The 25,261-nt window shown below is 45.8% G+C and overlaps 1 protein-coding gene across 1 annotated transcript in view; it reads left to right on the top strand.

Annotated features, from left to right (window-relative positions):
• ALK (ALK receptor tyrosine kinase) overlaps positions 1-25,261 on the top strand; it is a 752,669-nt gene that overhangs the window by 651,789 nt on the left and 75,619 nt on the right. The window contains exon 9 of the mRNA XM_055400465.2: positions 7,386-7,555. Within this exon, the coding sequence (XP_055256440.2) occupies positions 7,386-7,555 (170 nt within the window). The remainder of the gene's footprint in view (positions 1-7,385; positions 7,556-25,261) is intronic.

The following is a 25,261-nucleotide window of genomic DNA, read 5'->3' as shown; positions in this document are numbered from 1 at the left end:
TTAGATTCCACATCCAAAAAATGGGTTTGATAATTTCTGTAGGAAGGGATGTTATGAGTGTAAAATGAGACAGAATACATACAAGTCCCTAGTACAGCTCTCTAATATTTAATAAAAAGTCAGTTAATGAAGTACTTTATCCTATAGGCAACCTAGAGAGAAGTTGGTCTTACTAAGATCAAATTCCAAGACTGCTTTATGCCTGCTCTGGGTACCTGAACTTGACTGTCAAGATCAAACCAGTCTACCTGATTTGAGTATCTGTATAAAGTGATATCAAAAGGGTTTTTGAACCTGGGACTATATAAGGAAAATGGAAGAGTTTGAAAAGGACTTGAGCCTTCAGTCTGTTCTGTGAATCGCATATAGTGTTCTTCTGTATAGTTGCATGCTCAATTACTAAGTCATATCCTTCAGTTCAGTTCAGTTCAGTCGCTCAGTCACGTCTGACTCTTTGCGACCCCATGAATCACAGCACGCCAGGGCTCCCTGTCCATCACCAACTCCCGGAGTTCACTCAAACTCATATCCATTGAGTCAGCGATGCCATTCAGCCGTCTCATTCTCTGTCGTCCCCGTCTCCTCCCGCCCCCAATCCCTCCCAGCATCAGAGTCTTTTCCAGTGAGTCAACTCGTCGCATGAGGTGGCCAAAGTATTGGAGTTTCAGCTTTAGCATCAGTCCTTTCAATGAACACCCAGGATTGATCTCCTCTAGAATGGACTGGTTGGCTCTCCTTGCAGTCCAAGGGACTCTCAAGAGTCTTCTCCAACACCACAATTCAAAAGCATCAATTCTTCGGCGATCAGCTTTCTTCACAGTCCAACTCTCACACCCATACATGACCACAGGGAAAACCATAGCCTTGACTAGACGGACCTTGGTTGGCAAAGTAATGCCATGTCCTTAGATACAAGTAATTAATAAGAGATATTCTGTAAGAACTGACATCAGTCCTCCAATCCTTCTAAGAAATTGGAGAGGACCTTACGCTGTAGATCCTAGATGGAAGTTGTGGTCCTGTTTGCATCCTCAGATCATCCCTATTCACTCTAAGCCCACAAATCTCTCACTCTTAAGGTCATTCTGAGTCTTTATCCAGGGGTTATGTAGCAGCCGTATGAGGACCCTCTGCTGAGGAATACATCCTCCCCCACTGCAGGAAAAACACTCTTTACCTTGGTGATGGTGGGCACATTATAAGTCATTTTTTAGCTATTTACAAACTGCTTCTTACTCAAAGTCCAAGATGAAAATGGACCCCCCACCAAGAAGGCCAGGCTGCTTCCTGTACAAAGTAGCTTGCTCTCCCCAGTGGTCTCAACCTAGGCTGCACTTTAGAATCTCCTGGAGAGATCTGAAGAGTGGCCAATGCCCAGGAGCTATCCAAGGCTAATTAAGTCAGAGCCTCTGGGGGCGGAATACAAGGTGTAGGGGAGCAAGAAACTTCCAGGTGATTCTAATCTGCCATAAAGGTTGAAAAACCCCCTGTTTAACCATTTCATTCACCATAGTGTGAGCTCTACTTTCATGTTCTTTATTTCATTCAATCTTTATAACCACATTTTAAGGCCAACAGGCAAGATATGGTTATTATGGTTATAAGTTTGTCTCTAAGAAAACACAGATTCAGAAAGGGTAAGTGGTTGGCTTCAAGTCATACAGTTAAATTTTGTTGGCCTTGAAGCACAAACTCCAAGTAATCCCATTGTCAACAGGCAAGGAAACAAAGATAGTCTGACAAGCCACCAGAGAATGAATTTTGATACAGAGATTCTTCTGCCACTTTCTAGAAAGGAAATGGAATGCATCATAGGAGCACAAGGACAAGGCCCTAGAGGCTGCTCTCTAGTACCAGGCTTCTCTGCAGGTTTTAATGCAGTAGAGTTGGGGTCAGGCCAGAGATTCTGTATCTCTAACAAGTTCCCAGGTAACATGGATGATACCAGTCTGAAGATCACTCCCTGAGCAGCAAAGCACTGACTGACTCTTTGAGGCAGAATCTGGAATCACTGGAAAAAGTACAGGTGAAGATGGTTAAGTGAAAGACTGTAGGTTCAGCACTGCCTGTATCTTGAGAAAGAACAGCATCTGCCTAGATACATCATCTTACCGAACAGTCAGTGGATGAAAACATAAATGGCAAAAAAACAAGCTCTGCTAGCTGCTCACTGGCTACCAGTAGGCAATCTTACTTACTCCAAACCTTTTGCATCCATTTCTATAACTAGACTTTGCTGAAACTCAGACAGTACATCCCTTGGCTTGAGTTTGGCTATAGATATATATTTTCTAAATAGATGGTAATACTGTAAAATGAAAGTTTAATTCTTCTGTTTATCCATAGCACTGAACAGTTGGATCAAGTGGCCATCTTAACCCAAGTCCCGACTATCTTATGTCAGATGTCTTGATTGTCTTATGTCTACACCATCAAGTGGCTCTGATTATTTTCCCTCTTGCCATACTCATCACAGTTGCCATATTCATTTAAATTCAGACATCCTCACTAGATAATAAACTCCCTGAAGGCAGGGAAGATATGCATAATCAGTTCAGAGTAGATATGCAATAATTATTTGCTGAATGAGTGAATGGTCATCTCTTTCAAGAGGGATCCTGGGTCACTGCCTCAGGAGCTAAGGAGGCCATCTCTTGGCAGTCAGCCCAGTTCTCTCTTGCCCAGGCTTCAGTTCAGTTCAGTTCAGTTCAGTCGCTCAGTCGTGTCCGACTCTCCGCGACCCCATGAATCACAGCACCCCAGGCCTCCCTGTCCATCACCAACTCCCGGAGTTCACTCAAACTCATGTCCACAGAGTCGGTGATGCCATCCAGCCATCTCACTCTGTCATCCCCTTCTCCTCCCGCCCCCAACCTTTCCCAGCATCAGAGTCTTTTCCAGTGAGTCAACTCGTCGCATGAGGTGGCCAAAGTACTGCAGCTTCAGCTTTAGCATCAGTCCCTCCAATGAACATCCAGGATTGATCTCCTCTAGAATGGACTGGTTGGATCTCCTTGCAGTATAAGGGACTCTTACTGTCATAAAATATAGTGAATAGTGCAGAAAGATGGAGAAAGCTCAGCAGTCACTGGCCAGTGGCACCCAATGTCTATGAGACAGGACTGTAACTCACCAACATGCTCATGCCACTAGCAGAATCTACTTCAAATGTAGTTTCCTAAGAGCAGGCGAGAGGTGTGCAGTTTTTACTATAGTCATTCGTTGTGAAGTGGGTAGACCCTCCCCGCTCTCCTGGAACCCGACCCCTGGAATGCAGGAAAATGCTGAGGAGCTTCCCAGGATGCGGAGCTGGTCTGCATCCCTGAGAGGAGGGCCTGGTAAACAGGAGGGTTTCCTGTGTCTGTGCTCATTTTTGTTCCTTTGGACATTGATCTGTTACTGTCATGTGCGTACACTTGACAACTACTGTGAATTCAAGGTCAATAAAGCAGTCCCTGCCTTGAAGGAACTAGTGGCCCAAGAGGGCTGAGGGTAGGGAGGGAAGACGAGGTGGCAGAGCTATACCCCCTGATGGCCCCACCAGCCACAGTTATAAGATTTCAGACGAGTGGGTGGTCATTTCTGAGATAGATAAGAAATGGCTCCATGAACAAAAAGGTTTATTTTTTATACGGCAAGAAGGAAAGAGCAGGTAGAAGAATGGAAGGATCAAAAGCACAGAAGCAGAAAAATGAATAGCAAGTACGAATCTGGCATGTAGGCTAATGGGGGGATCTAGGAACCCACTTCATTGAGCCCCCACACATGAACTCCTGGGTAAAAGCTTCAGCAGATCCCACTACTTACCTGGTGACTCTAAGGTAATGCAGACCTAAAGTCTCTTCAAAACCCCAAACACATGCATATGTAGAAATCAAAACTTCCCTCTCACTTTGATGTCAGGGCTTCGTCCTTTCCCCTTCACCCACCATGCTTGGCCTTATTGCAGATGAAAAGCCTGAACTCAGGGAGAGGGTGGTCATTGATCTCTCCCTTCATCATCCAACTGTCCTCCTCTTCTTACTAACTGACCCTTCGAGATCTTAAGTGTGGGAAAGGAGAAGAGATAAGGGGAACAGGGAAGCTCTTACTTGGCCCAGACCATTATGATGATCTTCATTGGTATTCTCCAGACATGACAAGTATTTAAGAATTTACTATTTCTTACAAGGGAGATATGTGTGGTTTCTTTGGAGATCTGCTTTTTCCCCAGTCCCTCCACTATGGATTGGCATCTGTTGCCTTGGCTAGGGCCTATGTGTCTGTCCCATCCAGGTGGTCACTTAGTCCTTCCCCTGCCCTTGAGCATCTCAGTATACCTGCAGCTGCTTTCTGCTGAGTTATATTTTCCCCTCCAAACAGCCCTCTCAGGTAAGATCTGCAATGACTGACATGGGCTCCTTTGTACCCAGCTCACTCTAGTGTAGCCTATGTGCAGCCCTCATGCTTTTTTTTTTTTTTTTTGCCTCTGCAAACTCTGGGAATGCAAGTCACCCAAAATTGTCTCTCTGCCTCTGTTCTGCCATCAGAGAAGCTAACCACCCTCTTGTTCATACTTCAGGCTTTTCCAGATAAGAGATAGACTGTGCTCCCAAACTGCAGAGGGTGAATGTCGAGTACTTGACGTGGGATCACTGAAACCACTCTCTCATCAGTTGGGGTGAAGAGACAGCCTTCCTCAAAGTGAGGTGGAACTCACGATACACCAAAAGCACTTTCCCAAAACTCTCTCCTAGTAGTCAGCCACCAACTATTTTTGCATCCAGTGTACGGACGAGGGATAAAGAATTGTGTACCCTGTTTTCATCCACCTCTCTTGAAAGCCCTGAACCTCACTGTGCTGTCAGACTTCCCATTGAAATGCGGTATCTATTGCCTCCGTGCTTCAACCAGAATTCCTTTTTAACCTCTTGTTCCACTATTTATTACTTCATTCAATTGTTTCTATAACCTTGTAAGTTTAAAATAATTCCCATCTTAGAGAATAGAGAACTGAGCTTCACATTTAGTGAAGTGGCAGGAACAAGTTTTGCATCCAGATCTCTCAGACTCCAGAGCTCTTAGACCATCCTAGGATGATACATGTGGCTCAGCAAAAGTACTCAATAAACATCTATTGAATGACTGGAAAGTTGATTTGCCTAGATTATAGAGGAATGTGAATGGCTTGCTATTAATTGATAGAGAGTGAGAAACCGTTGAAGAGTCACAGATGGCAGTGATAAACAGGAAAATGTGACAGAGAGATACAGAAGAATTTAGAAGGGAGAAAGAATGGATAGAGAGGCACGTTTGGAGGCTATGGAATCTAGAGTGCAATGAGTAAGTTGTAAAGGACATGGTGAATGATACTTTAACGAGGATAAAAGACAGGTTGAAAGGATTTATGAGAATGGGCAACAAAGAAATTGAAGCAGTGGTTACATACCAGTTTTCCAAGATGTTAACATCTGAATTGACATATAGAAATAGATTGTAAGCCAGAACAGCCAGCAGGATCAAATAAAGGGTATTTTTCCAGGAGAAGTGAAACCTGATCTTGTTTGTAGATAGAGGAGCCAGAAAGTAGAGAGACTTCGAAGGTGCTGAAGAAAGGAAGGAAAGAGGTTGCAGGGTGAAAAGAGAAAGGGTTAACATAGAAGAAAGCGGACGGTACATCTTCCTCTAAAACAGGAAAGGAAGAGAAAAGGTGGATAAATAGACACTTATGCTGTGGGGAGAATAGAGGTTGAAGGAGAGTGCACTTGATATAGTAAATCTTCATCAGTAAAGTAGGAATCAAAAGGATGAATTGGGCGTTGGGAACCAGAGGGTGACAAAATCAATGTTTGAGGAAGCGTTTGAAGCACCCATTGTACTACATGTGTTAAGAAATCAGCTGTGGAAATCACCAACGGATGAATAAGTATCACCAGTCATCCAGGACACTGAGGCTCCAACGGTCCAAGTCAGCACTATTCTGTGGCCAGGGGTCAAACGTATGTGGCAAACGTCATCCCAAGCTGGGCACTGCAGGATGATGAGCTGAGGGCAGAGGGAGCTTCATTAGCAAGAGTAGGGTTAAAATTTCCAACCATGGCATCCAGACTGCTCAAGAAAGACGAGTGGAGCCAGTGAAATAATTTAATAGATTTGGGAAATTATGCTAGGGATGTGCAGTGGAGACAAGTATTTTGCTACACAGGATGCAGGGAGATGGGAAAGGTAGAAGTGGAGAGGTTATGGTTATACAGACCAGGCTCAGCTCTCAGAAGTAGAACAGCACGTAGGCACCACAATGCCAGGCGGGGCTTGTTAGTGAAGGGTTGGTATGCAACAGAGTGAGGGGTCTTCTGCTTCAAGTACTTCATGGTATGTAACCTCTTTAATCAAATTGTGAGGCAACTGTGAACTTAGAGACCAGGAGAAAAGGAGTAGTGATTTACAAAGCAGCATGTCTTCAGACAAAGAGAATCAGAGAAAAGGAGGCACCATATTTGATGAAAACTCCAGGTTGCCATAGGACATACATTGTTTTCCTTTCTATAATAGCCATTTTCATTACAAGGATCTGAACAGGAATATTTAGGGCAATCATATGCTGTAGTTGTCCTAAGTTTTAAATGTTGCTATAGACTGTTTCTATCAAACATACAACCTCTATTACTTTAAGCACAAAGACCAGAGACCTTGTTTATAGTATATACTGCCTCTGGGCATGACTGTACTGAAACTTTCTGAGATAAATTAGTTATTCCCTTTCGTATGTCTTAGGGTACAATGCCATAGAAACCTTTAATAAAGACAATGAAAACATATAATTGTATCTTGCTTTAGGCAAAGTGAACACCCTCACTCTGAAAGATATCATACTAAAAAATGTTGATAGGTAGATTCTTGTCTCACCTTTGCCCACCAATGGCCACAGGTGTCGAGTCATGGGTCTCCAGCTAGCTAACAAATGACATGGTACCATTCAAATAAGATTATTAGTCTTTAAAAGGAATAAAAATCAATGATACCTAAATCATAAAAGAAACTGAATCACCAAATCACGTGCCTAAGGTCACAGAGTGAAATTGGGACCACAGACAAGACTCTTTGAATCCTCTTTAGAAAGCTCATTTAATACCCCGCTGATCTTAGAATGCAGAAACCTGTGAAATTTAGGATGATGCCATCAACCTGAATAAAGTGCCGAAATTGCCCATCAGTTTCCCCTCCCACCTCCTTGAACTTTGGTGAAAATGGAAGACAATGAACAGTCAGGCTATGGTTGGCCAGCTCTCCTCACAGGAAGGCCTGGGCTGAGTCTCCAGCAAAACCCTTGAGAATCCCAGAAATGCGACCTACAGTTTCCTTTCAACAGTAACACCTTGTCCTTCTGACTCTTCTCTTCCTTGCAGCTGCGAATGTCCTGGCTCATCCGTGGAGTCCTGCAGGGAAATGTCTCCTTGATGCTGGTGGAGAACAAAACCGGGAGGGAACAAAGCCGAATGATCTGGCATGTTGCCACCCTGGAAGGCTTGAGCCTGTGGCAGTGGACGGTGCTGCCTCTCCTTGAGGTGGCTGACAGGTGGGTCTTTACCCGTCGCATCTGTCCCTCTTCCTCTGTCAGCCAGAATGCAAGAGGGGACCTGTCCGCCCTCCTGCCACTCCTTCTATCCAGATCTCAGATACACATGCGCACACACAAATGTTCACACACACATACTTTCTGGAGACCTGATACTCTGAGGGATTTCCATGCTAATGAGCACTCATCTCTCACACCTCTGGCCTAGCCTGATTGGCTCCCTCTGGTATCTGTAGGAAAAAGTAAAACCGAACAACTCATATGATAATAATCAGGCTTTACATGTATATGGCATTTTCTCTTAATTAATGGATATTGCCTTACTTTCTCATTTGACATTTTAGTTATTCCTTATTAGTGACAAGAAAACCTGTGACATAGGTAGGAATACCTCATGTATCCCCATTCCTGCCCTTTGACAAGGTTCTCCTTCACTGAGAACCTAAGAGATGAAGCACCAGCAGGTCAGCACTGGAGTGAGGACAGGTGTTCCAGCCAACCCCAGTCTAGTGCTCCTAAAAGTCTGGCCCCAAGGAAGGTGAATAAGAATTATTCAGTAAGTAATGGAGTGCTTCTACCAGAGGCTCAGATTCCTAGTTCAATTCTAAGACTAATGACCTTTGTAACCTTGAACTCCTCTAGGCCTCAGTCTCCTCATCTTAAACTGAGAGGGTTGGACTACAAGATCGTTAATGCCTTGTGGCTCTGAAATGGAGCAGTAACTGCTCGGCTGCCACTTGTCTGCCCAGGATGGCACCAGTCTGCCACCTGCAGTCAGTCTGGAGCAAGCAGCGCCTGACCACCTCAGCTGCTCACATGGTGCTCCGCTGTGTCACACTGAACCCTCAATGATTGGAGCTGATCTGTTCCAGACCAAAAAGTGAGGGAGCAGGGAGGGAGTCATGTATATAAATGGACCCGGTAAATGGATCTGGAAGGGATCTTTAAGCCATCTTTAACAGGCTAAATGTCAAACTGTACGATCCAGAGCAGCCTCTGCGTTCGACTCCCCAAACAATTTGCCGTCCTAGTGGATCCTTCAAAAAATGAGGGCAAAGGGCTTAAGGTAAAGGGGAGGGTGATGCTAGTTGGCACACAGTTTGTAAATATAAAGCTGAGTCTCAAATTCTTCACCCAGACTTCAGTCTGCTGATTTCCAGGAGCTCATAACTCAAGCTGCGCTGTCATAGGAAGACGCCATCGGCCTTTGAGCACCAGCTCCCCACTCCTTCAGATGTATATGGGTTAAAGATCAAAGCTCTCGGACATCCCAGGGCTCAGCGCTGCCCCCAGGACAAATGGATTTAATTAAAGTGGAGGAAGGGGCAGTGTGGGCGCCCTCACCCTAGACTAGTCTTTTTGTCCTTTGGGATTGTGGGGGCTGTGTGCAGGGGATGGAGAACAGGCAGGTTATGCCAGAGTCCTCCCTCCTGGGAGATGCTAAATTAATTCAGATGAATCAAAAGGTTTTTTTCTCCTCAATCCAGCTAGTCCTCTCTCTTTCATAGCCACTCCAGGGGATTTAAGGCCAGTAAGATGTTGACTCTGTTCACTTCCATCGGCTCAAGTTTTGTTTGAAGGAGACTTTGTTCTCAGCCTCCCTCCTTCCTGTTAAAAGCTGTTTACCAGCCTGACATTTCCAATATTAATACTGAGACCAAACTGTCCAGTGGGGATTGAGACAAAGGCCAGCCTGGTTGGATAATGCCTCATGACCTAATAAATGTGCAATTATGCGAGTGGCCCTGTGCACCAGGAGCCTGCACACCACTGATATGCTCTGATATGGGATGCTGGCCTCCCCCTCCCTGGAACTAGAGGTGAAAGAGGAAGGCATCCAGACCCTGAGGCAATGGAACTGCAGGAGAAGGAGGCAGAGCAGTTTTCACATGCTAAAATCCACCTCAACTATATGTGTGGCTGCCCCATAAAACTGAAGAACTGTGGATGGCAGAGCACAGGCTTTAGAGTCAGAGAGTCCCAAGTTTAAAAACTGGCTCAGCCACTTACTCGCTGTGTGACCTCAGCCAATTGAACCTCTCCAGGCCTGCAACTGCACCCACAACTGCAACATGATAATATCAGTACAACTTTACAGGATTATTATAAGACTAAAAATGTCTGTCAAAAGCATCTACGTATAGTACATATCAGTAAGTTTTTTTTCCCACACCCTCCATCATCATCCCTTAGTTATATGGCCTCAGATAATTTATTGAATAAATGGAACAAACCACAAACTCCAATCTAAGTCAAGCCGTATTCAATTATACAGAGATAATAAAGTCTACCTCTTAGGCTTGGAGAAGTAAAGTGCTTGGTGAACTGCCTGGCGCACAGTAAATGCTTAGTAGTAACTACTAATGATGATGATTTAGTAGTAATAATAATATCTCTCCATCTAATGCCTCAGAAGATTCTAAGATGGCCAATTTAGCAATAGTAACCAGTAATGAAACCCAAGGGTGGGGTTAGGGTTCTTATGAATTTGTGATCATCGATGCTCTGTAGCCTTCTTATAAGGGAAAGCACATTATCCTTCTTACTTTCAGACAGTGTGCTGTGGCTGCCTGGATCTCCAGAAAATGAAAATGGGAGGATGGTGAAGGTAGAGGAAGGAAATAAATGAGGGAAAGAGAAAAAGAAAATGGATTTAAAAAAAAACAAATGTTAACTCCATTCCTCCTGACCCTGAGGTAGGCATTAGCAGAGCATGCAGATGCCCCTTACCATCTGCCCACATCCCATGAAGTATCGTTAGGCAAGTCCTTGCTTCAGTTATTCAGCACCTGCCTCCTGGACAGCTCCCCAGCCTTGGCCCTTTAGAGGGCGAGGACTTCATTCCCTGGCTGTCCCAAACCACCATCTGCTCCAAGGTTGCCCAACCTCCGCACATTACCAAGTTTTAAAAGCAACTTTATTAGTGCTTAAAGATTAGCCCTAAAGAACTCCCAGGCTCTGGACATCCCTCATAGCCCCTGGGTATTACATGAAACTAGTGCCTGCCTAGACATGGGAGTGACATCCAGTCTCGTCTCCTTGCCTGCATGTCTTATCCCCACCCAATCCAGTCTGCACAAGGAAGCTGGAATAAACTTTTTGAAATGTAAATCTAATCATTTCCCATTTTTAACATGCTTCCATGGCTTCTGTGGTTTTTAGAGTGCCTTTCAATTTCCTTTAAAAAAACTCTTCATTTAGCCCCACATGTGATCTATCCAACAATAATCTCACCAGCCTCTTTTTATACTGTTCTTCTGCTATTCTACCTGCTAACCTCATTAAGCTTCTTTCAACTCAATTGCACCCTGGTAAGTTCTTACTTCCAGACTTTTGCACCTGCCATTCCCTCCACATGCAATGTTCTTCCACCTTCCATCTTCCTGACTGCTACTTTTCCTTATTTTTTCAAAGAAGCCTCCCAAAATCCCTAGACTATATAGTATACCTACAATATAGTCTCATGGCTCTTGAAACACTCCTATAATATCTGGTCACTCAGTGATATCTGTTTTTTTATTATCTGAATATACACATCAACGAGACAGGAATCAGGTCTGACTTATACTGCACTGTTTCCTGATCGTCTAGTACCATACCTGACACATAGTATGCCCAATAGATGCATGTTGACAGAATGACATATTGAGAGAAATTGCTGTATTCTCAAATTCCGGCTGAATTAAGTGAGAATTTCACTTGCTGGAATTCATCTAACAGTCATCCTCTGTTCAACCTGTGTGTAACAGAACAGATAAAACCACATTATAAGAGATACTACTAGACAGAGTTCTGTCTATCAAAGCAATGCCTGTGTCCCATCAGATGAACCCAAGCAGCATTTGTTACTCTCGTGACAAGGTATTTTCCTTAGAGACTTGCCTGGTACCTGTGCTTCCTTTGTCTCTGGGCACTGTCCTGTCAGGATCACTTTGTAAAAAAGACTTTGATCTTAACTGTGTGCCCTGGTCCTTGTAAGGAGGGAGATCCAGAACTGGGCACTTGAGAGCTATATTCAGATTGTTCCCACCACATAGTAGTCCTTCCGTGAAGACTCAGAGAATATGCCATAGGTATATAAAGGCCGCTGACAGGGAGGCATTGATCCATGGAAGGATATTTCTCCTGTCCATTTACAAACAGGCCAAGTGATAGAAATAATGCCATAGTCTGTCATCGTTATGAAATGGTACTAACTTTACAACCTACTATAAATAGTAACAAGAGAAATCTCCAAGAGCAGTAAGTGCCCAAGATGTTTTGAGCAGTGGTAACATCCCTGGAATACAGATGTGTGCTCTCAAGGTAATTTTGAAGGACAGCACTAATTCAAATACTGGCTTGATGTGGGCTTAAAAGTTATCTTGTTACTTTACCTCTACCTCATATAACTGCTTTATCTATTCTCTCCCCACCTCATCAGCTTCCCTCCTCGCCCTGCCATTCAACTGCCACTCTTACTACTAGAATTAATTCTACCTTTTCTCAAAATAGAAAAAAAAAAAAAAAGGACAATTTCTCTCCCCTTATTCTAATTTTCAGTCTCTTGCAGGGACATACCCTAGTTTTTCTCTTTATAATGATATATCCTAGTAAGTTAAGCACAGTGTTCCCACACCATGCTAAGCTTTGACAGGCTTACAGCACAGAAGCAGGTGCTAAGTTCAACTCATTATGAGATGGATTTGGAAACACCATGGATCAAACTGTGCCCCACAAATCACTGCATCATACAGCCAAACAGAACATACATAACTTATCACACATATGTAGGCTTCATTCTCTAGCATTATCATTATAAAGGCTTTTAGCTGCTCACTAAATACACAGTCTAACAAGAAGAAAATGTTCCCCCTGGAAATATTTAGATGTCTGTTCCCTCTGCATCCTTTGTCCTAATGACAAGTGGTGTGTTTCACAAGCACATCTTTTAAACAGGATCAGTTGGGCTGAGAGTTATGGCTTCATGTGCTTAGCCCAGAAACTCCACAGAGGCAAGGTTTTTCTCCTCATATGTTCTTGTTTCTCATCTACCAAATCCCCGTTTCACATACACAATACTCTCTCTTTGTGTAGTGTCTTCTGTGATAAGACCAGCCTGAGAGGGACGTTTTCATTACTTCTTCTCACCTGAATAGAGAAGTACACAGTGAGTGGAAATCCAGAGATTTCCAACAAACCTTAGTTTGCAGGCCTAGGCACATTCCTGAAAAAGTTGTATTTGATTCATATTTTTGTAAGTTGAATCACAACTTCCTCATAGAGCCATGGAAATTGTAGACAATGATTAGAACTAACATTTGTTGAGTACTCCCTGCCTGGCAATCACTGTAACAAGTGCTTAACATGCATTATCTCATTTCAACCTTAAAATAGTCCCTTGGGATAGATTCTATAATTAATTCTCTTTTTAATAAGAGGAATCTGAGGTCTAAAGAGGAGAAATAATTTTCCCTTGATCCAGAGGCTAGTCTGCTTCCTATGTACATATGTAAAGAAATGTGCTTGACATGTAGTTGAAAACTTGGTAAATGGTAGCCATTATAATTAACAAAATATTTTGGTTTGGGTTTTTTTTTAGGCTACACCTCTTACTCATTTTGAGTTAGTTTCCTTTACCTCATCCACTCCTTGAAATCCATCATCTTAATTCCCTACCATCAGCTCCTGCTAAAGACCTCTCCCTGCCCAGCACTACCCTCCCTGACTTCCTTCTTTCATACCTCCAGCCGGCCAGCATCACCAGCAAAGAAGATTCTACCTGCTTCCTTCCAGGCCATTGTGCCGGTCAGTTCAGTTCAGTTCAATTCTGTCGCTCAGTCATGTCCAACTCTTTGCAACCCCGTGAACCACAGCACGCCAGGCCTCCCTGTCCATCACCAACTCCTGGAGTCCACCCAAACCCATGTCCATTGAGTCGGTGATGCCATCCAACCATCTCATCCTCTGTCATCCCCTTCTCCTCCTGCCTCAATCTTTCCCAGCATCAGGGTCTTTTCAAATGAATCAGCTCTTTGCATCAGGTGGCCAAAGTATTGGAGTTTCAGGTTCAACATCAGTCCTTCCAATGAACACACAGAACTAATCTCCTTTAGGATGGACTGGTTGGATCTCCTTGCAGTCCAAGGGACTCTCCAGAGTCTTCTCCAACACCACAGTTCAAAAGCATCAATTCTTCAGCACTAAGCTTTCTTTGTAGTCCAACTCTCACATCCATACACAACTACTGGAAAAACTGTGCCGGTCACCATGTGCCTTTTTAAATCACCACTCTGGTATGCTTTTGATGCTTCCCTGGTGGCTCAAACAGTAATGAATCTGCCTGCAATGCAGGAGATGTGGGTTTGATCCCTGGGTTGGGAAGATCCCGGAGAAGGGAATGGTAAGCCACTCCAGTATTCTTGCCTGGAGAATTCCATGGACAGATGAGCCTGGCGGACTATAGTCCATGGGGTCACAGAGAGTTGGACACAACTGAGTGACTGAACATGCACACACAAGCCCATCAGACTCAAGGCTTTCCACAAGTCACCTGCCCTTGCTATCCTTAACTTCCCAGAGGGAGGAGGAACTAGCACCTTAGAGCACTAGACCCCACTCCTTAAAGCCCGTTCTGCTCCCCCAGCTTGTCCCTCATCCTGAGGTAGTGCAGATGTGCAGGGAGAAGCCTGCAGCCAGCCTAGGGCTAACTTTATCCTGCACCCCACCCCCAGGGGCAGTTAGTCGTTGACCCAACCATGCTGGGTGCATTGAACACACTTGGGTAACGAGGCTTGTGCTGCACGAGATGATAGTTGGGGTAACACTACCCAGAGTAACATTAAACCTCCAACCCTTGGGCTGTACAAAGGGAAACATATTTCTTACTCATGTGAAAGCAAAGATGAATGTGCCAGTTGGCGAGGCGGCTTCCATCTGGTCATTCAAAGATCCAGCCTCTTTCTCTCTGTGGATCCATCCTTTTCTCCAGTTTTGACTCTTTTCCCTTCAGACAGACAACGAGGAAAGAGCGCTGGAGGATCCTTGCATAGGAAGATTTTTACGAGTCATCACATCAGCTCACTTTCCATTGGCTGCAACTCAGTTACCTAACCATCACTAAATGCATGTAGCAGATGCTGGGGTATATAGAAAAAAGAGAAATAGGTTTGATGAAAAAATATGTGTGTGTGTTGTGTGATGCGTTAAACCAAGGAATAGAGCCTCCATCTTTGGCATCAATCAGACAGTCATTCGAGAATACTGATTCTTTATGTAGCTACTCTGAGCATTGATTAGTCTTCTCCAAGAACCTTCATAATTCAAGGCTGAAATCAATTCCAGGATCTATTCTAAGGTGCATACGTGCATGCATGCTAAGTTGTTTCAGTCATGGCCAACTCATTGCGATCCTATGGACTGTAGCCTGCCAAGCTTCTCTGTCCATGGGACCCTCCAGGCAAGAATACTGGAGTGGGTTGCTATGCCCTTCTCCTCTATTCTAAGGTATGAATGTTGTATTCCCCAAATTTTATGATGTAGCAAAACCTCACTTTCTCAATTTTAGGGAGAATGTCTCTCAGTAAAATATTCCTTCTAAAATTAATTAATTAACTAATTAAGCAAATAAATAGGAAAAGTATTTTGAAAAGACTTTAGCAAGACATTTTAGGACAGTGGTTTCCAAAACTGGCTGAACATTATACTTACCGAGAAAACTGGCTTTAATGCAGTCTTGGACCCCATGCACAGAGATTCTGATTCAGCAATCATATACTGGACCCAAGAATTTTTAAGTTTCCTAAGAAATTGAGAGTGTCAACCACATTTGGAAAGTCACTGGCATAAAATGTCAGATCCAGCTGTCTTATGGGCAAGAGAGGGAATCAAGTGACTGGAGAAGTGTCACTGGCTGTCACCTTGTCAGCAGTTAAGAACTAAACCTCCATTGAGCCCAGAGGACGGAATGGGTGTATGGTGCAGCCTCTTGCTGGGTAACAGGAGCTGCATGCTTTGGGGGGACATGGAGCATACACACTGAGAGGCCAGCAGCAACACACAGAGCATTGTGCTGGGTCCGACAGAGCGTGGCCAGTCTTCAGGTGGCTCAGTGACCTCCATGTGTCAGGGGAGCCATTATGGAGAAAATGGGCTTATTATATATATGCTGGAACTTGAGGACAATTTAGGTCTTAGGGAAATGGGAAAGGGACAAGGGTATTCTGGAAATGACCATCAGGATAAGCAGAGGCTTAGAGTCAGGAATGTTTTACGCGGGTTCAAGAATACTCAAGAGGATTCTATGTCAGAGAATCCTGAGCAATCTCCTTGGAGAGGGTGGATAGGAGGTCAAGTATTTTGGACTCCAGGCTGTGGGGTATAGGGAGCCATTGGACACAGAGATAAAATGGAGGATGGGAAACCAGAGTGTGGGGACGGTTGGAGGCTCTTTCAAGGGACCAGATATGAACTGCTGTGAGCCTCAGAGTGCAGCTTAGAGGAGGAGCTGGAGTAGGAGCGACCCCTTCTGCCACTGCCTACCAAATGGCACCATCGGCCAAGACAGGCTTGGGTCAGGCAGAAGAGTGGGAGAGTGGCTGAGATCCTAGCAATGCAGTGTGCAGCCAGGCATTGATATGTACAAATCAAATGTTCTTTGCAACAGTGGGAGGATCTGGCCTTGTTTCTTACTCAGAAAACATCCCAGATCATTGAAGCAAGGAGTAGATTAGCAATTCCAAGCTCTAAATTCTATTTCTAACACTGATTTACTGTGACATTTGAAAAAAGTTGTTGGTTTTGATTGCTAAGTTTCCACAACCAAGAGTGCGGAGCAGTGAGATAGATCCAGCCTGTGAGCCTGGTTTAAGAAGTAATCGCTCAAAACAGCAGTAAGTGAACCGCTTTAGAATAACACGATGTTCCGATCTGCTCAAGATTTTCTTGGTATTATCCACAGCTTGGTTTACAAGTCAACAGAGGCATATGTTTTTCATAACTTAGTGCCTCTGAAAACACAGCCGTGTATTCTCAGTCCCTTCTCTCCCCAGGCACGAAGTTGAATTAAAGAGATACCTGGGTTGCTGATGTTTGAAGCAAAGCAGCTAGACTTCTACCCTCACCTTCTCCTGAATGATTCTCCTGTGTCCAGCTCTACCATTCTTTTCTAGGCACTCAGTTCTTCAAAGTCTTTCTTGATTCCTCTCACTGCCCAGATTTGATGTTTTCTCAGGTTGTGAAGGCTCTAGTTCTGTGGGGGGCAGAACCAGTAAGGACTTTAGAAATCTCATGGCCAGTGAATAATGTGAATTAAAAATCTGTCCGTATTCCTTGAGGTCAAGATCCATGTCTTGTGCACCACTATACTCCCAGCTCCAGACACAGTGCCTGACTCATAGGAGATGCTCAAATAATCTTTTTTTGAAGGCAGAGGAGAAGATACTTCTCGAGGAGGTACAGACTTTTAATAGAAAATAATATAAATAAGGAACAATGAACTAGACTCTCCCATACTAAAGAAAGGCATCCACTATGAAAATACTATTCTCCAAGCTAGGCTTCAACAGTATGTGAACCAAGAACTTCCAGATGTTCAAGCTGGATTTAGAAAAGGCAGAGGAACCAGAGATAAATTGCCGTTGGATCATAGAAAAAGCAAGAGAATTTCAGAAAAAACATCTACTTCTGCTTCATTGACTATGCCAAAGCCTTTGACTGTGTGGATCACAGCAAGCTGTGGAAAATTCTAAAAGAGATAGTACACCCGGGGCGGATTCATGTCAATGTATGGCAAAACAAACCAATATATTAATGTAAGGCAATTTGCCTCCAATAAAAAAAAAAAAAGAGATAGGAATATCAGACTACCTTACCTGCCTCCTGAGAAATCTGTATGCAGGTCAAGAAGCATCAGTTAGAACCAGACATGGAACAATGGACTGGTTCCAAATTGGGAAAAGAGTATGTCAAGGCTGTATATTGTCACCTTGCTTATTTAACTCACATGCAGAATGCGTCACATGAAATGCCAGATTGGATGAAGCACTGGCTGGAATCAAGATTTCAGGGAGAAATATCAATAACCTCAGATATGAAGATGACACTGACCTTATGGAAGAAAGTGAAAAGGAACTAAAGAGCCTTTTGATGAAAGTTAAGAGGAGAGTGGAAAAAAATGGCTTAAAATTAAACATTCAAAAAACTAAGATCATGGCATCCAGTCCCATCACTTCATGGCAAATAGATGGGGAAACACTGGAAACAGTGACAGACTTTATTTTGGGGGGCTCCAAAATCACTACAGGTGACTAGCCATGAAATTAAAAGACGCTTGCTCCTTGGAAGAAAAGCTATGGCCAACCTAGACAGCATATTAAAATGCAGAGACATTGCTTTACCGACAAAGATCCATATAATCAAAGCTCTGGTTTTTCCAGTGGTCACATATGGATATGAGAGTTGGACCATAAAGAAAGCTGAGCACCAAAGAATTGATGCTTTTGAACTGTGGTGTTGAAGAAGACTCTTGAAAGTCCCTTGGACTGCAAGGAGATCCAACCAGTCCATCCTAAAGGAAATCAGTCCTGAATGTTCATTGGAAGGACTCATGCTGAAGCTGAAGCTCCAATACTTTGGCCACCTGATGTGAAGAACTGACTCATTTGAAAAGACCCTGTGCCAGGAAAGATTGAAGGCAAGAGGAGAAGGGGACGACAGAGGATGAGATGGCTGGATGGTATCACCGACTCAATGGACGTGAGTTTGAGTAAGCTCCGGGAGTTGGTGATGGACAGGGAGGCCTGGCATGCTGCAGTCCATGAGATTGCAAAGAGGTGAACATGACTGAGCAGCTGAACTGATGAAAATACTCACATTATATACATTTTTAAAAAAGCAAGATAGCACCTGACAAGTGTCGGTGACTTCCCCGTGGTCCCACCAAGTATACACTCCATTCTTCGTGTCACTCTACCTTTTGAAACTCTACCTCCCCAAGCAGAGAAGGCCACTTATTCACTCTCATGAAGATATTTGTATCAGGTGAAAGGAACCAGTGACCACCCTTCCCCTGAATCTCCTCTCCATGGGGCGGGGCGGGGGGGGCGGGGAGGCGGGCTGCCACCATCTCTAGCACCAGCATCTAAGGCCTCAAGCCACAGGCCACACAGAAGCAGGAGTGGAGGATGAGGTCTGTGTTGGAAATGCCTGTGTGTCCTGAGAAAGGTGAAACAGGTATCCCAATATTTCTGAAATGAGAGGGGATGGGTGCTTTCCAGCTCTGGACAGCCCTCCAAGCTCCCAGTGGCTCCAAGGGGCTGGTTGTGCTTCACCAGTAGTATGAAGGACCTATGTGTGTACTCAATTGTTCAGTCATGTCTGACTCTTTGCCATTCCATGGACTGTAGTCCGCCAGGCTTCTCTGTATATGGGATTTTCTAGGCAAGAATACTGGAGTGGGTTGCCATTTCCTACTTTAGGGATCTTCCCAACCCAGGGATTGAACCTGCATCTCGGGCACTGGGAGGCATATTCTTGACCACTGTGCCACCGGGGAAGCTCAGTATAGAGGATGTAAGAGGATACTTGAGATTATGAATTTCGATGGTTCTGCAAGGGATGGCAAAAAAAAAAGTGATCTGGGAAGCAAGAGGCCCGAACTCCCATCTTCCCTCAGCTACTGTCTCCCTGTGTGACCTAGCAAGTCAGACGATGCTCCCAGAGGTCCCTGCGCTTCCTTCATAAGTTCTATTCTTATGCTGGCATCCCAGAGATAATCTAGCCTCAGTAACTCAGAAGGGGACATCCAGCCCAAGAAGCTGGCTCTCTCTCAAGTGTACACGCTCTCTCTCTCCCCCTCCCTCTCCCCCTGGGAAAATGCATTAATTCTCCTTCCTTGGGACACATGACACCCTAAAGCTCACGGGGCAGGTATTTTTGTGTGCAGGTACCACTCCGATGGGCCAGGGCTACAGGAAGCAAGATCTCCCTTTCAGCTTTCCTCCTGAAAGCCTGGGGCCCAGAGAGAACTCAATGTACAGGACCCAGAATGAGAGAGTGAAAGAGCAAACTGGGAACCTGCTAGAGCAGGGCTTCTCCCCGCTATGTGGTCTGGCAGAATATCCTTGTTCCTTTCTGATGGGTGACATGCCAGAGCAAGTGTGGGAACCAGACCCGTAAGTGTCAGCCTCCAAAATGAGCAGAGACAGCCAGCACCTGGAAGGCTGGGACCGAAAACATTGAAGAGTCTGAGCGATTCTCCATGCCTGCACAGCCGGACTGAAAATTCATTTTCTCCCCTATTCCACCCCAAAGGGCTCCCTTGCAGAAGCCAGATTCACTGTGAAAGAGCTCTGTGGCCCTTATTAGCCCTGGAATTGTTCTATATTGACTTCCCCCACCCCTCTGCCAACCCTGTTCTTGGTTTCATTTTGCCCAGAGAGGAGACCAAGTCAGGAGATGGTAAATTACTCTGTGAGTGAGACCTCGGGGGGCAGAGGGATCTCCCAGTGATGACTCTGGCTTTGAATGTCCAGCAGACTCCTACTATCCTGTGCCAGAGGCAAAGATGCCTAGCATCAGGACACAAGAACCCAGCCCTAGCCACACTGATCCCGACCAGGGCTGGTTCCAGGCCCCCTAGGCTGGCCATCAGCCCCTCCTCTTCCAGCGGTAACTGAAGTCAATTACACAGATAATAGGATGGGTGCAGAGGGCTTTGTCATCACATACATTATTCTAATAGAAATGCACACAGTGGCCCAAGCTTTGTGGCAGTCCACTTTAGAAGACTTTTGCCGAGCAAATCAAGTGCACAGTGAGAAACCGGAGAAAGCATTTTTCCTCAGCAGCATCTCCCCTTCCTATCGTAAGCAGACAGAGCCCAGATGAGCCCCAGCTGCGGAGAGGGAGGTGGAGCGCTCTACCTTCCAAGCACACTAAGTACTAAGTACTCTACTGAGGAATCCAAGACACTGTGCCATCCGTTAGACGCCTGTTACCCAGCCGGCCATTCTTTCCAGTCTCCCCGCAAAGCCTCCCTATTCCCTCAGTCCACACTCAGACACACACCTTTTTGTCAGCTACTTAGAATCATTAAGGGAACTTAATTAGGTTTCTCAGTCCCTCAGGCTGGCAGGTGGCAAATAAGGCATTATATCCACTGTCCATTAACAGTCTGATGCCTGAGCGGGATTGTGCGTTTTCTGAGCTGTGTGTGAGTTGCCTGCTCATCGCCCAGGCAGAGATCGGCCCCATGCATCTGGGAGGCAACTAATACCAAGGCCGCCCCTCTAAACCTGGCCCTCTGCCCCAGCAGCCACCTCCCAGAAACCCCCAACCCCCAGGTCAGTTTTCAACAGGCCTCTCTGTAAAACTAAGTACGATGGAGTCAGGGGATGTGTTCTTTATGCAAAGCCAGGTTCCAACCAAGATCTCTAGCCAAGTGTGTTTTAGCAACAAGCTCCAAACGCCACTAGCTGGAAAAAAATGGAAAAAGGCAGCATCACCCAAGCCATCAAAAGTGTCTTCTTTGGAGAAAAAAAGAGCTGAGCAAGTTTGAACCACAGAGGGGCACGGAATGAGGTCCCCACTGCGGAGGGCTGGATAGAGGTTCTCACTGCCATGTTCTGAAATGGCACAGCTCGGTAAAGGAGCTGGACGAGCACCAGGGAGCTGGCTCTTCCTTCTCCCTGATCAGGGTGCCCGTGGAGAGGGAGAGCAAGCCTCAGCCAGCCATGAGGCTCTGCTTCATTTCCCCACACAGAGCAAAGGCTTTGGGGCAGCAGTGACCTGTGCACGTGTCAGACTCCCCCGGCCCCTGCCATCTGGGCAGTAATGTGGCATGGACCTTGTTCACTTCAGATCCAGAGCAGGCTGTCTGGTATGTGCAAAACCCAAGACCCAAGACCCTTGGCTTGCTGTGTAACGTGATTTAGGGTCTGTCCTTTGGGGGAGCTCAACAGTGAAGAGTAGTTAGACCAGAGACTCTGAGAGCCTTGAGGACTCCCACCATCTCCAGCAAGGAGAGTGAGCAGAGCCAGGAGCAAACCCTTCTTCACTTGTTGTTCAGTCACTAAGTAGTGTCCAGCTCTTTGTGACCCCCTGGACTGCAGCACGCCAGGCTTCCCTGTCCTTCACTATCTCCCGGAGTTTGCTCAAACTAGTGTCCATGGAGTCAGTGCTGCCATCCAACTATCTCATCCTCTGTCATCCCCTTGTCCCCCTGCCTTCAATTTTTCCCAGCATCAGGGTCAATTGGCTCTTCGCATCAGGTGGCCAAAGTATTGGAGCTTCAGCAGCAGTCCTTCCAATGAATACTCAGAGTTGATTTCCTTTCAGATTGACTGGTTTGATCTCCTTGCTGTCTGAGGGACTCTCAAGAGTCTTCTTTGGGAAAGACATCTTCGGGATGCCATCCAAAGTAGAGAAGCCTGAATCTGGGTGGCCCGGATGGCTACCTGGTCTCTTGGCCAGTACCCCCACCAGCAAGAAGCTCTCAGACTGGGTCTTCTGTCCCGTCCTGCCCCATCACCAGCATCCCCAGACCCCTTTCCCAGACTGTCTCACTTCACCCCTGCTCTCCTCTGCTTCCCAGCGTGGCCTACCTTTGTCCCACCTGTCCCTTCCCTGCAGTTTCTGGAGTCTGCAGCATTGGGGAAGAACTGGCAGCATGGCCTCCGGGGTGGACAGAGGCAGCATCACATGTTTCCATCTGATTCGGCATCTGATTGAGTCTTCCCTGATTGTTATGAGTGTTCCTGACTCAAAATATGTGCAATTGCCAGTGTCAATCAAACTCTTTTAAACAGCAGCTGCCACTGCCGTTGCCTTGCGGAGCACTTTAGAAACTCTTCTATTTAGAAACTGTTCAAGCACCAGCTTGCATCCTGCCATCCATGCTAAGAGGCCCAGGGGCTGGTTGAGAACTTTGCAGCTTTCAATCGCTCAGTCATAAGAAAGAAGGCAGGAGAGGGTCAGGGAGAGCAGAGGGGCAAGAGGAGACGTGCGTTTAGGCAAGGGCTCAATTAGGGTAAAAGGGATTCTGGCCCTCACCCCCATGCTCCACAGGTACCGGATGTCACTTCCTTGCTGGGGCACCCCAGGCCCTCCTGACAAGTACTCCCATGATGCAGCTCAGCAGTGAAACCAGTGCCTGACCTGGCCCCTTGGCCTCTGAAGGTCAGACTAGGAGATGACGACCAGAGTGGAGAATTGCAAAGGTGGACGGAGGACCCCTTCCCCACTGCCGTGTGGGAGCATCAGGCAGCTTGACCTCCCTGCTCTTCCACCTGGGAGCAGGATTCTTTCTGGTCATCCTCTCCGAGTAGACCTAACTACTTGTTTTCCTGCTGCCTCAGAGCTGTCTCCTTCACCTCTGAAACTGCAAGACTGCACTGTTAGAGCACTTGCTTGTCACTTGAGAATCCTGGGTCTGGCTGTGTCTGAGGGTTACACAGGGTTACCATCCATCTATACACCATGTCGTCTGGGGAGATCCAAGGAAACCATAGCTCTGACGTCACCAAGACCCTTGGAGAAACCCAGTGCAGGTGTGTGAGACCTACGGGCCCCTCACCATCTTTTCCTCGTTCCATACACCTCGCACTGGAGCTCGGGGGCCCTCTCCTGCTCTGACCCACCCTCTAGTCCAGCTCCTCTCCTGGAAACCCCCTCCCCTCACTGCTCTCCATCCCCATGTCCACGTCTTTGAGTCCTTTGCTTCCTTCAGAACCAACCTGAAGACTACCTCCTCTGTGATGTGCTTGCATCCCCCCAGCCTGGTGGAATGCCTCCTTCCTCTGAGCTCTCAGAGCATCTTACCTGCACCTCTTGTGTGGTATCCACCTCCTTCTAACTGATTCTACACCCTTGGTCTCTCCACTGGGAGAGAACTTGAAGGCAGCATTCCTGTCTGGTTTCTTTTGAAATCCCTTAGAGATCTAAAGTAGGACCCAGTGGATAGACATGAGAGGTGTATGTGAAATGAAAACCCTTTCAGTAGGTGGTTTTCAAGGTCATAATGGAAGATGCCTTTCAGGGGCAAGTGCCAGGTACCAACAACTGACCAGACAAGTCAGGTGGCTTCATGTGCTGCCCACACCTCATGCACAATCATTCAGCCCAGGTGTCCCAGAACAGGTTGTGGGGATCCTCCACTGGGCATGCGTCTTTCCACACTCAGCCAACCACAAACCCTCTTCACATATCTATCCTAATGGGGCTTGTGACCCCATCATGGGCAGTGTGGCCTGAGGACACTGTAGGCTTGACCATGAGTACAAAAGACTCGGTCATTTCCTTTTTAGAACTGACCAGATTGAGACCCTCTAAGTGTGACTTTCAAATAAGAAGGACTGTGTGTAAGTGAGCAGATTTCACCTGACAGGTGAAGGCATAGATGGAGTTACTGTGTACAAACGCCTATTTCGATAAAAGTTTGCCTTTGATTCCAAGTGTTTCTCCCACCAGAGACAGTAATTCTTCTCTGCCCCAGTGTCTAACCCTTCTGCATGTGGCGAAGAGGTCATCTGCTCATGGGCACAAGGTGGCCGTTCACTCACTGACTGACTGACTACTCTGCTTTAAATCGCTATAGATTTGCCTATTTTAAATGTTTCATATAAATGGAAAAATGTATATGAATAGGGTCATGAGGTCTATAATTACTGTCTGGCTTCTTTAACTTAGTATAAAGTTTTTGAGATCCATCTATTTTATAGCCTATAACTATGTGCATATGATCAGTCACTCCAGTTGTATCTGACTCTTTGAGATTCCATGCACTGTAGCCCAACAGGCTCTTCTGTCCATGGATTTCTCCAGGCAAGAATACCGGAGTGAGTTGCCATGCCCTCTTCCAAGGGATCTTCCTGACTCAGGGATTGAACCCATGTCTTTTGCATCTGCTGCATTGCAGGCAGATTCTCTACGACTAAGCCACCGAGGAAGCCCCGCCTAGAACTACACCCATTCCTTTTTATCAGGGATAGTATTCCATTGTATGTGGTTCATCCAGTCACCAACTGATGGGCACTAGTTGTCTCTCTTGATATTTTAACATCCACACCAGAGGTCGTGCATGTTTCTGCAGGTCCTCTAGGACTGACTTTCTGAAAGGTGGGAGAGTTTTTAAGTTCTGAGGAAATTCACTTTACAGCAGGTCAGGCCTGGCTGACTGAAGTCTTCCAGGAGCATGACTTCCCAGGAAACAAATGAATGAAATGTATTTTCCATTTATCAGACTCTAAAGCCTCCCCTGGCCACAGTCCCAGGATCTGACCCTCTGAGGCTGTGAAAGAGATGGAAAGAAGCAGGATCTCGTGGGTTTACTGTTAACACTTACAGTCCACTCTATCCTGTTTACAAACACCCCCAAATATCATAGTCAAATCACTTAATATTTAGCAATCAGTCAGGCACTGCACAGACCAACCCCAGTCATCTCTGATACGGAACAAGCCCCAGGTTTCTTGAGACCCCGCTCTGGTTGAGGAGTTAACCCTTCAGTTGCTGGATAGTGAGGAATCCAGGGGAGGCAGGGGCAGATCAGGCTACCTGAGGTAATCAACAAGCGCAGGACACATGGGGGACAGAGGCCCTTCTCAGTGGGCACAGAAGCATCTCAGTAGCTTAGTAATGGCTTCAGCTCTGCCTGTGAGTACCAGAAGATATGGAGCCCAGCCCTTCCATTCACCCTGTCCACACAGAAAGCACAAATAGTCTCCTCAG

The sequence above is a fragment of the Moschus berezovskii genome, chromosome 11 (assembly GCF_049115385.1).
Source record: "Moschus berezovskii isolate FMDL1 chromosome 11, NW_MosBer_1.0, whole genome shotgun sequence".
Lineage (NCBI taxonomy): Eukaryota > Metazoa > Chordata > Mammalia > Artiodactyla > Moschidae > Moschus > Moschus berezovskii.
The sequence above is the reverse complement of the archived record's forward strand: the minus strand, read 5'-3'. Positions and strand labels throughout refer to the sequence as shown.